Source organism: Podarcis melisellensis, assembly GCF_964234715.1.
Source record: "Podarcis melisellensis genome assembly, chromosome: 10".
In the NCBI taxonomy this organism is placed as follows: Eukaryota; Metazoa; Chordata; class Lepidosauria; order Squamata; family Lacertidae; genus Podarcis; species Podarcis melisellensis.
Window position 1 is genome coordinate 34,114,826 of NC_138542.1, and position 19,941 is coordinate 34,134,766.

The 19,941-nt window shown below is 40.0% G+C and overlaps 2 protein-coding genes across 3 annotated transcripts; both read left to right on the plus strand.

Annotated features, from left to right (window-relative positions):
• Positions 1-12: 12 nt before the first annotated feature.
• On the plus strand, positions 13-6,428 carry LOC309379178 (GLIPR1-like protein 1). Of its 2 annotated transcripts, none has more exons than XM_081928105.1 (6): positions 13-271; positions 1,367-1,612; positions 4,067-4,119; positions 5,463-5,551; positions 6,007-6,039; positions 6,127-6,428. In XM_081928105.1, the coding sequence occupies exons 1-6, from the start codon at positions 89-91 to the stop codon at positions 6,279-6,281; spliced, it is 759 nt and encodes a 252-aa protein (XP_081784231.1). In that variant the 5' UTR covers positions 13-88; the 3' UTR covers positions 6,282-6,428. The 2 variants fall into 2 exon arrangements, with proteins under 2 accessions (XP_081784231.1, XP_081784230.1); XM_081928104.1 differs by lacking the exon at positions 4,067-4,119 and adding an exon at positions 3,214-3,320 and having other exon boundaries at positions 18-271.
• A 4,517-nt stretch (positions 6,429-10,945) lies between these two features.
• On the plus strand, positions 10,946-18,759 carry LOC309379176 (glioma pathogenesis-related protein 1-like). Its single transcript, XM_081928102.1, has 6 exons — positions 10,946-11,219; positions 13,212-13,457; positions 14,333-14,451; positions 17,352-17,440; positions 18,097-18,129; positions 18,220-18,759. The coding sequence occupies exons 1-6, from the start codon at positions 11,049-11,051 to the stop codon at positions 18,372-18,374; spliced, it is 813 nt and encodes a 270-aa protein (XP_081784228.1). The 5' UTR covers positions 10,946-11,048; the 3' UTR covers positions 18,375-18,759.
• Positions 18,760-19,941: the final 1,182 nt, after the last annotated feature.

The window sequence follows — 19,941 nt, forward strand, 5'->3', positions numbered from 1 at the left end:
AGCGCGAGGGCGGGAGGCGGTAGCGCCGCCTGAGGCCGTTAGGGAGCAACGGTCTCTCCGCGCGCGTCCCTAACTCGGCGCCGCAGCCATGAGGCGCTTCTGGCCATGCGCCGTCGTGCTGGGGCTGCTCGCCGTCGAGGGCGTGCGCGGCGCGCAGAAATTCGCAGTCTATCCCAAAATTACCAACAAGACCTTCATCGACGAGTATATCAACGCGCACAACAAGCACCGCAGCGAAGTCCAGCCCCCCGCTTCCAACATGCTGTACATGGTGGGTGTCCCGGGGTGGGAGGAGGAAAGGAGAGCCCTCGCTTCCAGCTGGGCGCTTAGGAGAAGGAGCTTCCCATTGAACCCGCCGCCACCTTTTCTTTCGGAGGGCTCCTTGCCTGCGGTTTAAAAAGGCAGATCCTTCAGGTCACGCCTTTGGGCATTGTAAGATGACGGTCTCAGGCAGAACAACAACAAAAAAGTTCATTTCAGTAGCACCTTAAAAGGTAAAGGGAGCCCTGACCATTAGGTCCTGTCGTGGCCGACTCTGGGGTTGCGGCACTCATCTCGCTTTACTGGCCGAGGGAGCCAGCATACAGCTTCTGAGTCATGTGGCCAGCATGACTGAGCTGCTTCTGGTGAGCGCACGAAAACACTGTTTACTTTCCCGTCGGAGTGGTACCTATTTATCTACTTGCACTTTGACGTGCTTTCGAACTGCTAGGTTGGCAGGAGCTGGGACCAAACAACGGGAGCTCACCCCATCGCGGGGATTTGAACCGCCAAACTTCTGATCAGCAAACCCTAGGCTCTGTGGTTTAACCCACAGCACCACCCACCAACTAAGTTTGTTCTTGGTATGAGCTTCCGTGTGCGTGCACACTTCTTCAGTAACTAGGTCTCAGGCAGCTCATCGTGGTGGTTATATCTGGGAAGGGATGAAGGACCCTGGTGAGGTTTTCTGCCTCAGATTGCGAAGTAACCGCAGCAGCTCGAGGCTGAGAATAGTCACTGGTGGTTTTCTTTTCTTTTGGCGTTAACGCCCTTTGACCCGCCTCTGAAAGCTGTATGCGTAATTCACATGGAAGAATGAGAATAGATAGCTGGTTCTTTAAAAGCCCGGCAGGTATTATACTTACTGATGCCAGTGAGTAATATTTACCAGGATCTACCAGTGTGAAAGATAAGATCATAAAGGGAAGGCAAAGTGACTAACATTAAAACCAATTAAGCACATTCAATAAAACCATCTAAAAACATAACTAAACAATTAAAAGGGGCAGAACTTGTTTGTTTTAGTGAGACTGAAGACGTATTATCCATTAGAAGTGGGAAATGTTATTAAAAGCTGTGTGCGTGATACTTTTCTGTTTTGCAGAGTTTTGATCTAGGTTTAGCTAAAATATCGAGAGCATGGGGACGGAAATGCATTTTTGGACATAATCCAAACAGAAATGTCCACCCTGAAACTAAATATCAGCCATTTGGAGAAAATATATGGCGGGGATCTGCCTCCAGCCAACCATTTAATGCTGCTGCTGCCATTAATGCATTTAACAGTGAAGTAAAATACTATACCTATGATGACCACGCATGTTCCAAAGTATGTGGTCATTATACTCAGGTAAGTTTCATCCTCATCTGCTTAGAAAATTTTAATCAAAACTTAAAGAACTTGAGTAATTTGAGACTCTGGATGCTTCCAGACTGTCATATTTTGATGTGATTCAGTCACATCCTGGCAAATTCAAGCTGTGCAATTAAAGTTAATTTGGAGCTCTTGCAAAACAAACCTGCTTCCCCAAAAGATTGGACTTTTTGCAGTCAGAAAAGTGATGGGGAAATGCCCTGGAAAGTGAGGCATAACATTTGCTTCACACAATGCTGTCTAATAATCTCTCCACAAATAAATCAGGATGAATGCTAATTAAATAGCCAACACTATCAAATCTTCAAACAAATCAGGTTGAACATTCATTAAACAGGCCGTCTGGAAGTGAGCTCTGTAATCATACTTTGTGAAATAATCATATTCCTACCACCACAATAGAAACTGCTTACTTATAAAATGCATGCTTGAAATTAATTAATTGACAACTTTCAGAAAAAGGTCCCCACTTCAGTTTCAGTTCTGTAGGGTTTTTTGAATTGCTAGAAGTTCTAACATCTATAAAAACTCTGAGCTACTAGCAATGGGCCAGCACCAAGTGTTGCAGGGCTTATGCATGGCAAGTTCTTACCATGAGAATTAAAGGCAAATTGTCTTAAGACAGCCCTTCTTTTAATGTCCTGTTCTGCTCTTTGCAGGTGTGTAGTTTACCCATGCAAAAAGCAACAAAGGTATAATTTACAAAGAATTGACCCCCTTGGTCATGACACACAGCAGACAAACAACTCCAAAATAAATATTAAACATTTGTTTGTAGTACTTTTGTACCCCTTGTTTGTTAAAGTTGCACAAAGCAGTTTGATAATACTGATTAACAAATGTAACAACCCAAATTCAGTAGAAATAACTGCTAAGCTGTCAGCACAAATTACTGACAAATAGGCCACGAAGCCCAAAGGTGTTTTATTCAATAGCCATGCTATTATTCTAAAACAAAGCATTAAAAGTTAGTGTGTGGATCTGTTGAAGTTTGGTAGGCCATGATATTTCCTAACAAATGTCTCATTGTAACACAACATACTGAGTTTGTAGCATCCTTCTCTATCAATTGCATCAAAATCAATAATTAAATATTTAATTGGGGATAGTGTTCTGTTGCTTTATATTGGAGAACCATTATTTTATCCTCACAAATATTTTGGTTACATATTTCCCTGGCACAGGCAATGATCAACACAGTTGCTCACCTTGAGCAATGAATGAGCAATGAATATTTACCGTAATTTTAGATACTATATTTCCATTGCTCAAGATGAGCAGAAATCATACGCCATTTTACATCACAACTGTCAACTTTTCCCTTTTCTTGTGAGGAATCCTATTCGGAATATGTTTTACATATATATTTTAAGAACATAAGACAAACACCCGCTTTCACAGTGACCAACCAGATTAGGGTACTTGAATATAAGCTTTGAATTCTTATATAATATAAAGATGCCTGTAGCCAAATGCCAAGTGAGGGCAGGAATGTGGAGAGAAGCTGATTGTTAGAAATGGTAACTATTAACACAACTAGTACCTTTATCTTATATAATAAAACATATCCTTTCCAGGTTGTTTGGGCTGATTCTTACAAGGTTGGCTGTGCTATTGTTTTCTGCTCTCGAGCAACAGATGGAGATAGGAATGTTTTGCATTTCGTGTGCAATTATGCTCCAGCGTAAGTTAACAAATGCTAAAGAGATTGTGTTGACACTTAGCAGTCTAAAATTCATGTGATGGGCAGCTACAGGTGATTTGGAGGAAATCAGGCCTGTTAGGTGGAGCTTCCCCTCCGCTGCCATCACAGGACAGTACATATGACATCAAACATCTTTATAAGCTTTTTTTGGGGGGGCGGGACTTTTCACCAGGGGTTTCAAATCATCTGCGAGCAACAAATGTGAAACCAAATGCAAGGGTTATCATTGCAAGGGTTGTTTTTGTGACTTCAGTAACTCCTACTTCATGGACCCTTTGCCAATACTATATATAACGAATGGTCAGAGATTCTGCAAAAGACCCTCTTTTTACCCGTTTTGAGGGTAAAAAGGTGGTGGTGGAGAAACCATTACTGCTGCCACTACTATCATGGCAGCAAAGAATGCTTTTAAACACTAAAAAAATAGAACAGCTGGTAGGAGGAGTGTAGGAGAAATGGGGCCTGCAGGTGAAAAGAAGACAGGAGTAGCACTGCTACCACAAATAGGAGGTTGGGACATAAAATTCAGCAGGCGTCATTGTGCGGGACATCAGCTAGATTGTGCTGACAGCCCTCTGAAGTCAGAGCCTTCCAGCATTAGCATATACATACTTTATACATGGTGTCTCTCTACAAATGTCTTTGGCATCTGCATTTTGCCCTAATGTGCTTTGGCCTCTGAATTGCTGTCATGTTCCCCTGTACTTCCCCTGTACAATTCCTAGCTCCAGTCCATTCCTATTTGGACATTCATAAAGTTTTTCATCATTCCTGGGAGGTGATCTTTCCTGAACTGGATATTCCTTATAAAAACTGGTCAGTCAGCCTTTTGATTTTAAATGCCAACTGCCTGCTTCCATTCTGGTTAGAGTGGTCCCTTTTTAAGCATGTCTGGCTTGTCCAGAAACATTAACAAATCCACCACTGCAAATCCACCTGTCTAGCTGGCCCTGTGCAAGGAATAGGAAGCATTTGAAAGAAATCTATCTTGAAGGGCCTGGTTTTCCCACCTAGCAATAAAAATTTTGCTGCCAGGACCTCATGACTACATTTTGCCACATCATTTGTGCCAACGTGCACCACACACTCCTTTCCAGCACTATCTTATCAGGATATCTAAATGATGTTTGCCACCCACAACCTTTCCACCATTGTTTACAGATGTATATGTCTTGCTTTTATTTATTGCTACTGTTGATTTTTATAACACAAAAGTACAATTCTGAGACATGTCTGTTTGTCAGGACATTTACAGCATCGAACGCAAGTCATTTGTATCTCTGATCAAATGAAAGAATCGATCCCTTACATCTGTTTCCTTAAGATTATTTCGGAAAGCTTTAACCTTTGTTCAAGCACAGGTGTTTCTATAGCTGGCTGACCCTTGCAAGAGTGTTCAAGTGAATAGTGTGAACGGTGATAAGGTAACTTAAATAATTTCGCAATGTAAGACCACTCATTTGAGCATTGTTACCAGGGTGACTTGGACCACGTCAGTATTCTCTGTATGAGATGCAAATTGTAGTGACCAAAGGCAATGGTGTGTCTGAACTAGGCATAATACCTAAATATATTTGGCAGCTCTATTCTGTGTAAGTCAGTTTTTATATCCATTCTTTCACATTCAAAGACTTGTCACCTCTTCCAGCTCAATATACTCCACTGTGATATTTAGTCTTGTGTGTTGATGCCTTTATACTGTACCTAGGACTGCATTCCCTCTCAGACAATTTTACAGGAACTGCATGACAGTGATGGGTAGGACCAGAGACAAAAATAGGAAGAATAATGGATGTGACTTTTAGCTTTGTACAGTAGGCTTCCATCCAGACAAAAGCCAGACAAACACCCATCACCATAAGTAAGAGGCATGATCACAGTTCAAGGACTCATTACAGCCAGAAAAATAATTCAAGAGTGCAGAGGTAGGGCTGATGAGGCCCTTGGAAAATTTCAAGGACCAGATGGAGAGGCCTGGAAGGCTGCCTTTGGCCCCCAGACCTAGACAACTTATTTGTTACATCTAAAATCTTTAATTATATGACCAGTAGCTTGGATTTTTATTTTCAATTTAGCTTTGTGTACTGAATACATAATGTTACATAATATTTTGTTCTTTAGGGGCAATTACCGGGGCGTTCGTCCTTATAAAAAAGGATCTTCATGTAGCGACTGCCCAGAAGGAGACACTTGTCAAAATCAACTCTGTAGTAAGTGTGTTGATAAACTATCACATTTTTTAAAAATGTATTTATTTAGATAATTTCTATATTGCTTAACACATCCGGGGGGGGGGGAATAAGTGACTTGCAGCGTACCTTTAAAAACTACAAATACAGTGTAGTGGTACCTCGGGTTAAGTACTTAATTCGTTCTGGAGGTCTGTTCTTAACCTGAAACACCACTTTAGCTAATGGGGCCTCCTGCTGCTGCTGCGTCACCACTGCACGATTTCTGTTCTGATTGTGAAGCAAAGTACTTAACCCGAGGTACTATTTCTGGGTTAGTGGAGTCTGTAACCTGAAGCGTATGTAACCTGAAGCGTATTGTAACCCGAGGAAATACTCTTCCATTATATGACAGAAAATAAAATAAACCCAAGGTAAAATAGTAACATTTTTAAAGCTTTCTTTTGCTTGTTATATGTATTTTCTCTTTTTTCCAGGAAATTCTGAACGTGATAAAGAAAGGAGTGAGAGTATGTATTACATTTTTATTTTGTTGTTTAAATTTAGAACAAAATTCATATTCAGTAAAAATTGCCTTCTTTTTTTTTAAAATATAGATTATAAACGATGGAATCCACCGTATGATTTCCACATTAACTGTGATGAATCCTGTATTGCTGTTGCAGTTTTAAGGCCATTATTAATGTTTGTAGCATTTGCAGTTGTTTACTACTTAAAATTGCGTTATCCAGGCTTAAATTTAAAACATTAATCTCCAATATGCACATAAAACACACAACAATTTTCTTTGAGTATCTTAGCTAACAGAGCACATTAACACAAATGCTAATATTATTTTCTTGTGTTTAATATTGTAAAACTAAATTTGGCTTGTTTTATTGCTTCATATCATATTTTGTTTTTTTCCCAAAATTGTAAAAAGTTCTGTTTCATATTGATTCATTGTGAACATTTTTAAATCTGTAAGATATTAATATAATATAAAATATATGGTCATATATTGTATGTTAAATACCATGTAAAAAATAAAGATCAAGCATATTAAAATAAGCTTAATTATTTGACATGATTAAGCTATACACGAGTCCTTTTTTCTTCTTCCAAAATCACGAACCGACAATTTTTAGTGTTCTACTTTAGTTTTATACATGCTTTTATAAATTTAATATGATTTTTTTTTAATGCTGTGGAATAGAAGCTTGAGACAGTTATTATTGCTAAGTAGCTGAGTCCTGTGATTGTTAGCTAGCCAGGTTTTGTTTCTGCTAAAATAAGTTAATGATAAAATTACACAATGGAATGGGTGCGCACTAAGATAAAGGTTTTTTTATTTTTAAGCTATTAATGCTTTTTAAGAATGGTATTTATTATTGAAGAGATTTATACAAAAAAGAAAAATTAAGTGGTTCTAACAAAAAATATGAAACTTTCACAAACTTTCACAATAAGGCTTACATGGTTCCATGGATCTCTCTGACTTTAGTATTATGATTCTGCATCCAGACTGCTGGCTGTCTTAGGTTAGGGTTACCAGACGTCCCCAGATTTACAAATCTGTCCTGGACAGATTCCGTCCCTGGAATGTCCCCAAATTTGTAAATCTGACCTCGGGAAACGTGGCAGCAGCAGCCTCAGCAGCTTGGAGCCAGTCTGGTAGCGTAGTTGGCTCTGGCTGGCTTCAGGAGCTGCTCGCTGCCGCCCCCACTGCCAAAGGTGAACCGGGGACGTCTGGTGGTACAGATCTCCTGCCCCCTTCCCCCTTTGTTTTGACAGATCGGGAGAGGCTCAGGAGTCACGGGCGGACCGCCGTTCCCCAGGAGGGGCGCTAGTTGCGCGGTTTCTCTGCCAGGCAAGGTGCAAAGACCTTCTTTCGCACCCTGCAAAACATAAATGCGCAGTTTTTTTAAAACTGGGCAACGGCCGCCCGCCCCCAACTCCCAAGCCTCCCCTGATCTGTCAAAACAAAGGGGGCAGGAGATCAGGGAAGGCTTGGGAGCCACGGGCAGGCGGCACACCATTGCCCAGTTTTTTGTTTCACAGGGTGTGAAAAAAGGGCTTTGCACCTTTATACAATTTGCATGTGTGCTTGGGCCCAGGGTCTTTTGCCTCACCATCCCCACTACTGACTCCCTGTTGCTACTTAGCTTCAAAAAAAAGTGTCCCCAGATTCATTGAAAAAATATGGTAACCATATCTTAGGTTGTAAGCCTTAAATTCTTTTTATGAGAAGAGCAATCCTTTTTAGGTCAGTGGAACTGAATATATAGTAGTTTCAGAACTGCAGGTATGTTTTGAAAGAGCTATACAAAATCAGGCATGTATATAAAGGCAAGTGAAAGCGTGAAAGATCTTTGAACTGTTCCATGTTGTCCTTCCTCTTTAAAAATATTTTATTATGCATTTCCCTGGTGGAGAAAACAGTTCACCAACAGACACTGAACAAGTGGCTGGATGCTCAGACTCTAGACTGAGTAAGCAGCTGTGCACATAAATTTGCAGAAAGTTTTCCACACGGAAATGTGCATGAGGTTCTGTGTGATACTGATTACTAGATGTGGTCTTTCTCTCCCATCCAGTAGGATTTTGAAAATCTGGTATAGCTGCAGTTACAGATAGGTAGCCGTGTTGGTCTGCCATAGTCAAAACAAAACAAATTTCCTTCCAGTAGCACCTTAAAGACCAACTAAGTTAGTTCTTGGTATGAGCTTTCGTGTGCATGCACACTTATTCAGATACCAAAACAAAACAAATTTCCTTCCAGTAGCACCTTAAAGACCAACTAAGTTAGTTCTTGGTATGAGCTTTCGTGTGCATGCACACTTCTTCAGATACCTGGTATCTGAAGAAGTGTGGTATCTGAAGAAGTGTGCATGCACACGAAAGCTCATACCAAGAACTAACTTAGTTGGTCTTTAAGGTGCTACTGGAAGGAAATTTGTTTTGTTTTGGTATAGCTGATCCACCTATTGGAATTTGTCTCTACTGTGTTGATTTTGTTCTTTGAATCAAGGCAGTATGCTATTTATGAAAGCAGTATATAAATAATGGAATCTCTCTCTCTATAGATAGATAGATAGATAGATAGATAGATAGATAGATAGATAGATAGATAGATAGATCTCCTCCAGATAGTGCTTCTTTCTATATATCTTGCTTTCCCCAGTAGGCCTTGCCTTAGCACAGTACTTTTAGGAAATAGAACTGGTATAGTTTCCAGTTTGTTATCTTTTCCTCAGCAATTTTTCCTGGACACTTGTGAGGTTGACTGCTGTTTGCTATCTGTTCTGCAGCTTTTTGAGAATCCTTGCATAACCCTCATTAGTTTCTACTTCACACTGCTAATACTGTAGTTTGTATCTGTTGGGGTAGCACATTTTCTGGTACTGTCTTTTGTTCCCACAAAGAAAGCCAGAAGTTGATAATCCAGAGCAGATTTTGTGAATATATAGAATCAGCAAGACTTACAGCAGTAGTAAGAGGCCAGTCAGACCAAAAACTAATAGAGTGGACTTGCATGAAGGAATACATCAAAAAACATTGTTCTGGTATTAATATATCAATATGCAATGAATGAAACTTATAGAGTAAAAAATTAAGAAGAAATGGGTATAAGATGAGATAGTCAAAAATAATATTGATAACAGCGAAAAGAAGAAAAGAAACAAAGGAAGGCACATATAGGTGGAGGGAAGTCAAAATTTATGTTTACATGCTGCTGAAGTTGATAAAAGGCTCTCCTAGACAACAAGTGCACCTGTGCCAAGTGACAAATATGGTTTTAAGAGTATCCTAAAGGAGAGAAAAAGCCAAAAGTTTATGGTTTGTCAGCTCAGCCATTGGAGGGGTCCCCCAATCCCATCTTTCTTCCTCTCTGATAGCCAGATGAAATGACTGTTGTTGAGGAAGAAACCTGGAGCTCATCTTTTAACAGAATCAATTTCCTTATTTTTTCCAGTCTAGGTAAAAGAGAAGGAACATTACCTTAAATCTTTTTTGTAAGCAATATTCTATTATTTTCAATAATGCAAAAGGAATTTACAGAGATTACTACTAAGTAAAATTATTTGAGCACTGTGAAATCAAATATAAGTGGTTTAAATTCAGTTTGGGTACACTGGGATTTGTTATGAATAGTTGCAGGGGGTTGGGTTTGCACTGCTCTATGACATAGATGCTCTGCTTCACCCATTGCCCTTTATTCACAGAATATACTGTGGTACATACAGATCACACAGGTGCCACCTTTGCTGGGATCATACCAGTGCCGGATTTATGTATAAGCTAAACAAGCTATAGTTTAGGGCCCCACTCTCTTGGGGGACCCAAAAAAATTAAAGGGAAAAAACTGGATGTACATTTTCAAAATATAAGATGAAAAACAAATAAAATATAACCTACATAGTTAGAGCTTAATAATTATTTCAGTATTAATATATTTCTTAATTGTATTGCACTATTAATATGCTATTAATATACTTAATTGTATTTCAGTTCAACAATTACTTTGATAAAATACATACTGTGTTATGTGCAAATGGCTTTAGATACCTATTAGGTCCATAAATTACCATATAGAATATATTCAACACAAAAAAACAGCAACAATTTGTTGTTGACAAAGGACAGCCGGACCTATAAAGGGCCCCATTACCTTCAGTAGCTTAGGGCCTCATCAAACCTAAATCCAGCCCTGGATCATACCACCAGTCTTGCCTTCTCAGCGGAATAAACAAATTGTGATTTGCAGACTTTAATGTAGTTCCACTCCGCTTCCATCCTAGTGTCCCTGGAGAAAACGGGCACGGATGAAATGGGCATTCACACTTTCCTAGGATCCTTTCCGAGCCTAAGGTTGGATTCTGACTCAAATGAAGCCTTTGCTGTCTTGACCTGACTCCCGGGTTTGGTTTAACAACAACAATTAATTAATTAATAATAATAGTAATAGCAGCACTCAGATGAGATGTCTAACTGCGCTTTTCCCAACGGTAAGGGTTTTATAAAAAATAAAAATACTCATCGCAGGCCCCCGATTCTCCTCAGACCGCTTGCCAAAGTGACTGGGAACCAAGCGGAACAACTCCCCTAAACAAAGTTAGATGTCGCTGCACCCAAACGGGCATTGCAGGGGGTTGGACTAGATGACTTCTAGGGGTCCCTTCCACTTCCTACTCTACAATTCTACGATTCTATGACCTCATAGCCTCCTTCCTGTGTTTTCCCGGACGCTTCCTAGTGGGGCTGCCCCACCTTGTGGCGCTGGATATGGCAGGGATGCATACAGTAACGGACTTAGAACCGGCGGGGGCGGGAGAGGAAGAAGAACCGTGGCGCGAGAACAGAGGCAGTGCGCGCGCAAAGTTCTAGCCGTTTAACCATCCCTTCTCCAGACCCCTGTAGGAAAAAAGCGGCCCGCTTGCGCAGGGAGCAGGAGGCGGCGGCGGCGGAGACCGTTAGAGGGCAGCTATGCTTGCTGCGCGCGCCGCCGCCCGACGCGCGCTTTTTTCCCAAGCAAGCTATGGGTTTGCTGTGGTGGCCGCGGGTGTCGCTGGCGCTCGTCGCCTGGGAGGTCGCGAGCGGGCGCAGCTTCCCCAGCATCAGGAACAGGACCTTCATCAACCAGTATCTGGACACCCACAACAACTACCGCCGCGGGGTCAACCCCCCCGCTTCCAACATGCTGTACATGGTGTGTGTCCGCGGGGTGGAAGGGGGAAAGGGAGCCGAGGGCGGGGAGTGTTGGGGGAGAAGCTCCCTGTCATATGCCTCTGCCTCAGGCAGCCGGTGTTGGCTGCTATGGGGGTGCTGGGAGAAGGTTTCGCCAAGGGAGGCAAGGGGAAGCTGCCCCCCTAAATCAAGTAAATCAATAAAAATAGTTAACTAGCTGAGGGGCTGCCCCCATATATTATTATTATTATTATTATTATTATTATAGCTTATATACCGCCCTATACCCAGAGGTCTCAGGGCGGTTCACAGAAAAGATCACAACATATATAATCAGAATAAAAACAACCCCACCTCAGAAAAGAGCTATATTTTAAAAGGGTATATGAAACCTGTCTCTCTCTCTCTCCCCCCCCCCCCAATAAATCCTGGCTACGCCCATGGTAGAAGCCTTTGTGAACGTCGGGGGGGGGGGTTGCCACAGATTACAGAATAACAGACCAGCCTTGGTTTTATTACATACCTTGATGCGTTGTTGCCAGCAGCGACGACAATCTTTTCTCTTTTTTAGGGTTTTCTGTCCATTTAGAGTTACACCTCATGTCTTGCTTCTGAACCATAGACATAATTTTTACATAGTCGAATGAGGAAAACTTGTTGGCTCTTAAAAGACCGAGCATTTATATTTACACACTTTTATATTTAAGTGTGTAATGCTTTATTTAAAATAATATTTAAGTATAGAAGTACCAGGGCTCAGGCTCCGATTCTCTATGAGGTGGGTCATGGCGTGCCTTCCTTAAATAAATAAATATTGCCTTCAGGTTGCTGGGTGATGATTACATTTTCCAGGGTTTAATTGATTCCAGAGCTCAATCCCTTCATAAATTGAACCCTGACTAGTGGCTTTTTTAGGTTGAGCCAAGGCTGACTATCACCTGTGCTGCATCCAAGTTAGCTTGTTACCCACAGGGGGGTTACCCACAGAAACCAAGAATAATAGGTTGCTTACTTGTAACTGATTAAGTCATCTTGTTAGTATTTCAGATAACTGTTTATGTAACAAAAAGAGTGAAGATCAGAGAAGAAGAAACCTATCCTTTTTATAATTCTTTAATAGGATGCTATGATTTTTACTATAACTGTAACCCTCTCTTTTATTGCACCAAATATGAGTTTAGTTCTAGATGCTTTTCTTTGCCTTTCTTTATATGCATTTCTTTCAAACAATCTATATGCTTTTTCTTATATCAATAAATTTACATATTTTTCCTTCTGTAAAGAAAGTCCAGACTGTTCATTAAGTGGAATATAAAATTAATTCATTATTTTATTGTTTTAAAATGACCAAAACAAAACAAAAAAATAGTCTGAATCACTTCCACCTTTGGGAGTATTTGTTTAAATTGTTGATTATCTAAGGCAGCCACTTGTTTTGCATCTCTTGATTGTTTTTACCCAGACCTATTCATTATTAATATAGATTTTTAATTTGAATGACACACTCCAGTTGTAGAGGATCCCATATTTGCAGTTTCTCTAGTAAGAACTGAAAATCATTTTTTCTTGACAGTATTTCAGCATGAACATAAAGACTAAGATTTCTGTAGTTTCAACAATCAGTTTCCTTTTGGCCACACATTCCTCTAAATAACAGCATGAAAGTAATGAAAATGTATTTTAATTCATTCAGTTTCTTTGACGTTTTAGTTCCTATACAATTCGCTGTCCCCCCAATCAAGAAAAGCAATAAAATACCTAACTAAGGCTCTGCCCCTCAACATGAAGCCTGTCCCAACACAAATTCTGGCTATACCCATGCCTGTGGGTAGATTCCCTTGAACTCAATGGGGCTTTCTTCTGAGTAGATGTATAGAATTTCATCATTCAACAGCTGGATGCAAGTACAGTAAATATTTCTGAAGAAATACTTGCTAGAACTCAAGATGTATTGTCAGCACGTTTACTATACATGTATAATGTGATAATGTCATAATTTTTTTATATTTTGCAGACATTTGATCTAGCTTTGGCTAGAATAGCTAGAGCATGGGCACAAAAATGCATTGTTATGCATAATCCCACTGATATGGTCCACCCTGATCCTAAATTTAGGCCTTTTGGAGAAAATATATGGGCTATAACTGGCTATAAATACCCATTTGATCCTGCTGGCCCCATTGCAGATTTTTATGACGAGGTAATATACTACACCTACAATACCCACAAATGTACACGTGTTTGTGGTCATTATACTCAGGTAAGTTCTTTTCTTCTCTGCTTACATAGTCCACATAATTTGAAACAAAATGCAATAACTTTAATTATTTCAGACAATAAAAGTATGAAGTAAATATTGTAGTTGCTCTGTGATCATAAACTGTGTAATCCAAAATGGTTGTAATCCAAAATGGTTATAATCCAAAATGGTTGCAAACCAAGGTACCACTGTATATAACATGCATCACCTTGGCCCCGTGATTGAGGGACCCTAGGGCCCTATTTGATCAGTGTGGTATGTGCCCTGTGGTGTGTGCGCATGACATCATCGTGCCCTGCGGCATGCTAACATATGTCGCAGGGCATGCTGTCACACACCACAGTGCATGCTGATGCGTCATTTGGATGCCCCGCAGCATGCGCCTGCTGCCACTGTAAAAGTTGGGGGGGCATGGCCCCCTGATTTGAAATATATGAATGACTTAAAATACTTGTAGTCCTCAGCAGAATGCTAGCTCTGTCTTCAAAAAACTGAATCGCAACGAATTTATACATTTTCCTGACAGGAAAAATAATCAGTGAAGCTTGAAATAAGACATCTAAGACAGATCATTCATCAGCCAGTATTAGCAGAAATACTACTCCATTTACATGGTTCAGTGGTAGAGCACTTGCTTTGCATGCAGAAGGTCTCAGGTTCAGTCCCCAGCATCTCCAGGTAGCGCTTTCTGAAAACTTTAGGAGTACAGAATAGGATACTTGAATATTAATCTAAGGTATAAATGTGCCTTTAGCTAAATGCCAATAAAAGTGGAGGGAGGGAGAGCAAAATCTGGAGAAAAAAATGAATGTAAGAAATGATACTGTTGAACGAAGCTTGGACTTTATATTGTATAATCAGACATGTTTTTTCAGGTTGTTTGGGCTAATACTTATAAGATTGGCTGTGCTATTGTTCACTGTCCTGCGTCAACTAATAGCAAAGGAGCCAAGACCAAGAATTTTTCATATTTCGTTTGTACTTATGGTCCACCGTAAGTTAACAAATCTTAAAGCGATCTAAACTTGTGTTACACTTAGTAATCATAAAACACCAAACTGTATGCCTGTTTGAAACTGAATGTATTAATTTTGGATTTTGTAAGCTAATTTACATTTCAATTATTTTTTAATTGAAAAGCAACCAGAAAACTTAACAGCTATGCTTTTCAGCCTTTACAATTTTAAACATTATATTCTGTGAAGTAAAATATCAAGAACTGTAAAAAGTTCTCAGAACAGTTAGGAAAACAAGAAAATGATCAGAAATAGCTTTAGTTCTGTCCCACCTGTATCTTGAACTTAAATAATGTACCGTTGTATACAATAAACAATATTGCAAATTACGGTAGGCTGCATGATAGGCGGCATTATACTCAATTAACCGTATTTTTCTAAGACTTGGTTTTTTTACCCAAAAATTAGATTTAAAATTGGGGGTTGTCTTATACATGGGTAGTGCTGAGGGGTGTTTTCTAAATTTGGAGTCCCCCAAAATACCTGGCATTTTATACATGGGGGCGGAAGAGAGAGAGAGGCAGCGACCATTTTGCACAGGGGTTCTGTTCCTAGCCCCCATGCACTTTGGTGGAGCATGTATAAGCCTGCTTTGCCCTTTTCCTGATCCAAAAGGACCCACGCATTGGCGATCGTGCATCAATTGGTTGCACACAGAATTATCACCGCCTGTGTGTGTGTGTGTGTACACACACACACTTTTTACTTTGTAACACTGAATTTGTCTTTCCTTCCAGAGTTGCCTCAGCCCTCATTAACTATATGAAGCTACAACAGTTTAGTTCTGTTAGTTAGAATAGTTTAGTCCTGATGCAGCACTTTATTCTCACATAGAATCTCATATAACGTGCTGCCGCTTCATCCGTCTGGGAAGCAGTGGCGGAACTTCATGCTCCAGCACCAGGGGGTGGAGAGCAAGCGGGGGCGGGGCTGGAGATGTCTTGTATATATATCTTAATGGTGAAGTCTTGTATATTAGAAGTACAGACATCTTCTCAAGATCTCAGTATTAGAATATGAATACAAAGAGCTGCCATTACCCCACTTTTTAAAGTGTTGGGGACCCTCTTGTAAAAACACCTCAATTATTATGGAGAAAAAACAAAATTCTAAACACTTGAGGAGTGGTCAAAACAGTGGAGCATGTAGGACTTCGGTTTAAAATTAAATTTCTTCAAACACACTTATTGTACCAAAAAGTAGAATTAGATGTAGTAAGAGTATCATTTTACATGCATAAAAGCTAAAAACTAAAGGTGGGGGAAACAGAATGTTGTAATAAAGCACCAGTATATTGACACGACTAAACAACAACAAATATTAAAAAAACCTCCACCTGAGCTAGGAGCTATCAGTTCTTAGTTGCAGAACAGTTTCAAAAATTATCAGTATAAATTTGTTAACTGACTGAAGAGCCAAGGCCGTAGCTAGGGGGTAGTGAGGTGGGCTCTCACCAGGGGCACAGGTGAGGGGGGCGCAAATTGTCTAAAATATGTCTATAAATTAAAATATTGATTATTGCCTTATAAGAAAAGATTTTAAATAGAGGGTGAATAAAATAGGGGGGGTTGAAGGAGAGGCGGAAAGAAGAGCTAATTTGCTAGGGGCGCAATCTGCCAGGGGCGCAAGATCACCTAGCTACAGCTCTGTGATTCCCTAAACAAAGGCTTCTATATACAAAATATTGTTTGTTAGTAGCATAGAAAGTAAATGTTCTCCAGTTAACAGAAATACAGTGGTACCTCTGGATACGAACGCTTCTGGTTGCGCACACGTCAGGTTACGAGCTGTGCTAATCTGGAAGTAGTTGCTCCCGGATGCGAACTTTGCCCCGGGATGCGAGTGAAAATTGTGTACCAGAGGCGCACATGCACACACAGGAGATACACTTTCACTAATGGAGCCTCATGTTAAGAACAGTTTCAGGATAAGAACGGACCTCCGGAACAAATTAAGTTCGTATCCAGACGTACCACTGTATAAATAATATTAATTTGAAAACAAATAATTACAGGGGTCAGGTAGCTGCAGGACATAAAATACCAGTACAGTGGTACCTCGGGTTAAGAACTTTATTTGTTCTGGAGGTCCGTTCTTAACCCGAAACTGTTCTTAACTGAGGTACCACTTTAGTTAATGGGGCCTCCCGCTGATGCCGTGCCGACACCATGCGATTTCTGTTCTCATCCTGAAGCAAAGTTCTTAACCCAAGGTACTATTTCTGGGTTAGCGGAGTCTGTAACCTGAAGCATATGTAACCTGAAGCATCTGTAACCTGAAGCGTCTGTAACCCGAGGTACCACTGTACAAGGTCAGTTCCATGGATTATCATGATGATACACAGACTAGCATTGCCTGGATAATAGCACTTGGAATGATTTGCAACTTGCTGGAACCAATAGAAAGCACAAAACATTTTGATCTTCAGTTTAATTTATGTACTGTACTGAATACATTATTACATCCTGAAACTGTTTTTCAGGGGCAACTAGGAAATAGGAAGAAGAATGGATGTGACCTTTGTGCCACAGGCTTCCATCCATAACAAAAGTCAGATTTCTGTGCTCTGTACACACACACACCCTTCACCATCCAGATAAATAAGAAGCATGATCATAGTTCATGAACACATTACAGACAGACAAAAACATTTGAGAGTGCAGTGCAGGGCTGGTGAGAAGAGAGAATGCAATGTTGGGGGAGTTCCAAGTACCAGATAGGCCTGGAGGTCTGCATTTAGCCCCCAGACCTAGACAACTGATTCATTACATCTAAAACCTTTTATTACATATCCAGTAGCTTGCATTTTCATTTTTAGTTTTGTGCACTTTGTGTACTGAATACATAACGTTATGTACTGTAATATTTTGTTCTTTAGGGGCAACTACGCGGGAGTTCGTCCTTATAAAGCGGGAGCTCCATGTAGCCAGTGCCCAAAAGGAGACACTTGTCAAAAGAAACTCTGCAGTAAGTATAGAATTAAATGATGCAAACAGTCATGGAAAAGATGATGATATCAACCATCACATACAGTGAGGGGGGAAAGTATTTGATCCCCTGCTAAGTTTGCCCTCTGGTGAAGAAATGACGAGTCCATAATTTTAATGGTAGGTTTATTGTAGCTGTGAGAGACAGAATAACAACAGCAGAAACCCAGAAGACAAAAGTCACGTGCAAAGGCATGTGAGTGCTTTCCATGGGAGGTAGGCAGCAGGTCAGTCCAATTATGTAGTGCTGAGGAAAGGTGATCAGGGCAAAGCTAGTCTCTCCTTGTGTCGGGCCAGTTGTCCTTTACCAATTGCATGGGTCCTTGGCAGTGGTAGTGCTTCTCCAGGACAGGGCCCAGACTCCTTCTGCCATTTGGGGTCCTAAGCAGTTACAGGTCAAAGCCAACAGTATAAATTGAGCTTCAAAACGTAAGGTAGCCAATGTGGCCCTGTCAGAACCAGTGTTATATGACTGGTTTGTCTTAGGCCTACCAATAATCAGGCTGCTGAATTCTGCAGTAGCTTCAGTTTCTGAACAGTCTTCAATAGTCTTCAAAGGCTTTTGCAGAACAAGTGCATTACAGTTATCCTATTTTAAAGCCTTTCTTCATTTGTTATAACTATTCTCTCTTACAGGAAATCCTGAACGTGAGAAAGAAAACAGCATACGTATGTATTATATATCTGTATTATAGTTTAAATTTACTTCAAGAACAAAACTCACATTTCATAAGAATGCTTTTATCTTTTTTAAAATAGGCTATTCACGATGGTATCCACCCTTTGAATCCCGGATTATATGTGATGAATCCTGCATTGCAGTTGCAATTTTAAGACCGTTATTAATGTTTCTAGCTTTTGCAGCTGTTTATTACTTAAAACTCCGTTATCCAGGTTTAGGTTATAAAGCATAATTTTTGATAGGCGTATATAACTTGAATATAACTAACAATAATATTTATAAGAATATTTTCCTGCATTTTATATTTTAAAAGCAGATTTGGTTTGATTCTATGATACTTCAATTTTTCTGAACTTGTAAAAAGTTACTTGTTGCATATTAATGAGTTGTAAATACTTTTAAAACTAGAATACATTAGTGTAAGTAGAATATATGGAGTGGTGTTCAACTGTGTTTTACTCAGAGTAGACTCATTTAAGTTAATGAACATGATTGTTAGTTTCATTAATTTTAATGGATTTATTCTGAGTAAAGCTTAGCTGAATGCTATCCATGGCCATATCTAGTATGCCATATTCAACATTAAGTGAAAATAAAGGCTAAGCATATTAAAAGAAGTTTATTTATTTATTGTATTATTTATTTTGCATGATTAACAGGATGCAATGAATGAATGAATATTGATGTGATACAATGTCACAAAGTGGTCCATCTGGCTTAACATGTTCCATATAAAGTTTTTCCCAACTTTTTACGTTCTTATCCTGTGAGCACTTTCCACTGCACTGTCCCGTGTCATTCCTTTATTTATCACAAAGGTTAGGTGATTAAAGTTGATTTGCTGGGAAGACCATCAAATCAACTTTAATCACCTAACCTGAATTTTCTGGTATGTGATTAGATCCCACTCAAAAATAGCAACAGTTTGAAAGAGCCCTTCATTTCTCTCTTTATGAGGTTTAGTGTGTGTGATTAGCCTAAGATTAGCCATCTATATGGCAGAGAATCGTCCACAGTTTTTACATGAGTACCAGCCTTACGTCCTATGTCTGGGGAAAATTAAGGCTTCAGAGATACTACAACCTGCTCATGTATCAGGAAACTGTGCATATGACTATATCCTTTCTATGAACCCATCTTACAACTACAGTCAGAAAATGAGCCTCCGTGTCCATGTGTTTACTCAGATGTGAGTTGTGCTAACAATCAATATTTACTCTCAAGTAATTGTGTATAAACTGCAGCTTTACAGAGCAATCCTTACTAGGTAGATTTGTTAGTGTATCTCCTGTGTATGTTCAGCAGTATCCTAACTGCTTCTGACCAGAATGTACAGTATGTGGCCAGGGAGGCAAGGTGAACTTTCATCTTCTACCCTTCCATTTACTCCTTTAGTGAATTTAGTTAAACCTGGTGGTGTATTTTATATCAAGCTGTGTAGACGAGACCAGTGAACTCAGGGAGTTCGGAAGCAGTGCAACTTTGTTCGGCCCTCTCCCTGACTTGGCATAACCACTCCCCACCTTGGCTATGGCCCTTTTTTGCCATCTACACCAATGTTACTTACACTGGCTTAGTTTACACCAACTAGGCTTTCCCCCAGTCAGTATAGGAAGATACTCTGGGGCTATCTCAAATGGTGTATCTGGGGGCAGGGATTGCACTGTAAGCAAAGTGAACACAGTAAATATTCAAAGGAATGGATTTGTGCTGAAAAGAAAAAGAAAAGACAGCAGAATGGTGTCATTGTTAATAAGAATGCCTCCCCCCACCTGCCTGCCACTGTCCCTCTGTCCCTA

Excerpts from the sequence above, each read along its gene's own strand:
- LOC309379178 (XM_081928104.1), top strand. The coding sequence starts at position 89 with ATGAGGCGCTTCTGGCCATGCGCCGTCGTGCTGGGGCTGCTCGCCGTC. Across the intron at positions 272-1,366 it reads CTTCCAACATGCTGTACATG|AGTTTTGATCTAGGTTTAGC; the intron begins GTGGGTGTCCCG and ends TCTGTTTTGCAG. Across the intron at positions 1,613-3,213 it reads TATGTGGTCATTATACTCAG|GTTGTTTGGGCTGATTCTTA; the intron begins GTAAGTTTCATC and ends TATCCTTTCCAG.
- LOC309379176 (XM_081928102.1), top strand. The coding sequence starts at position 11,049 with ATGGGTTTGCTGTGGTGGCCGCGGGTGTCGCTGGCGCTCGTCGCCTGG. Across the intron at positions 11,220-13,211 it reads CTTCCAACATGCTGTACATG|ACATTTGATCTAGCTTTGGC; the intron begins GTGTGTGTCCGC and ends TATATTTTGCAG. Across the intron at positions 13,458-14,332 it reads TTTGTGGTCATTATACTCAG|GTTGTTTGGGCTAATACTTA; the intron begins GTAAGTTCTTTT and ends ATGTTTTTTCAG.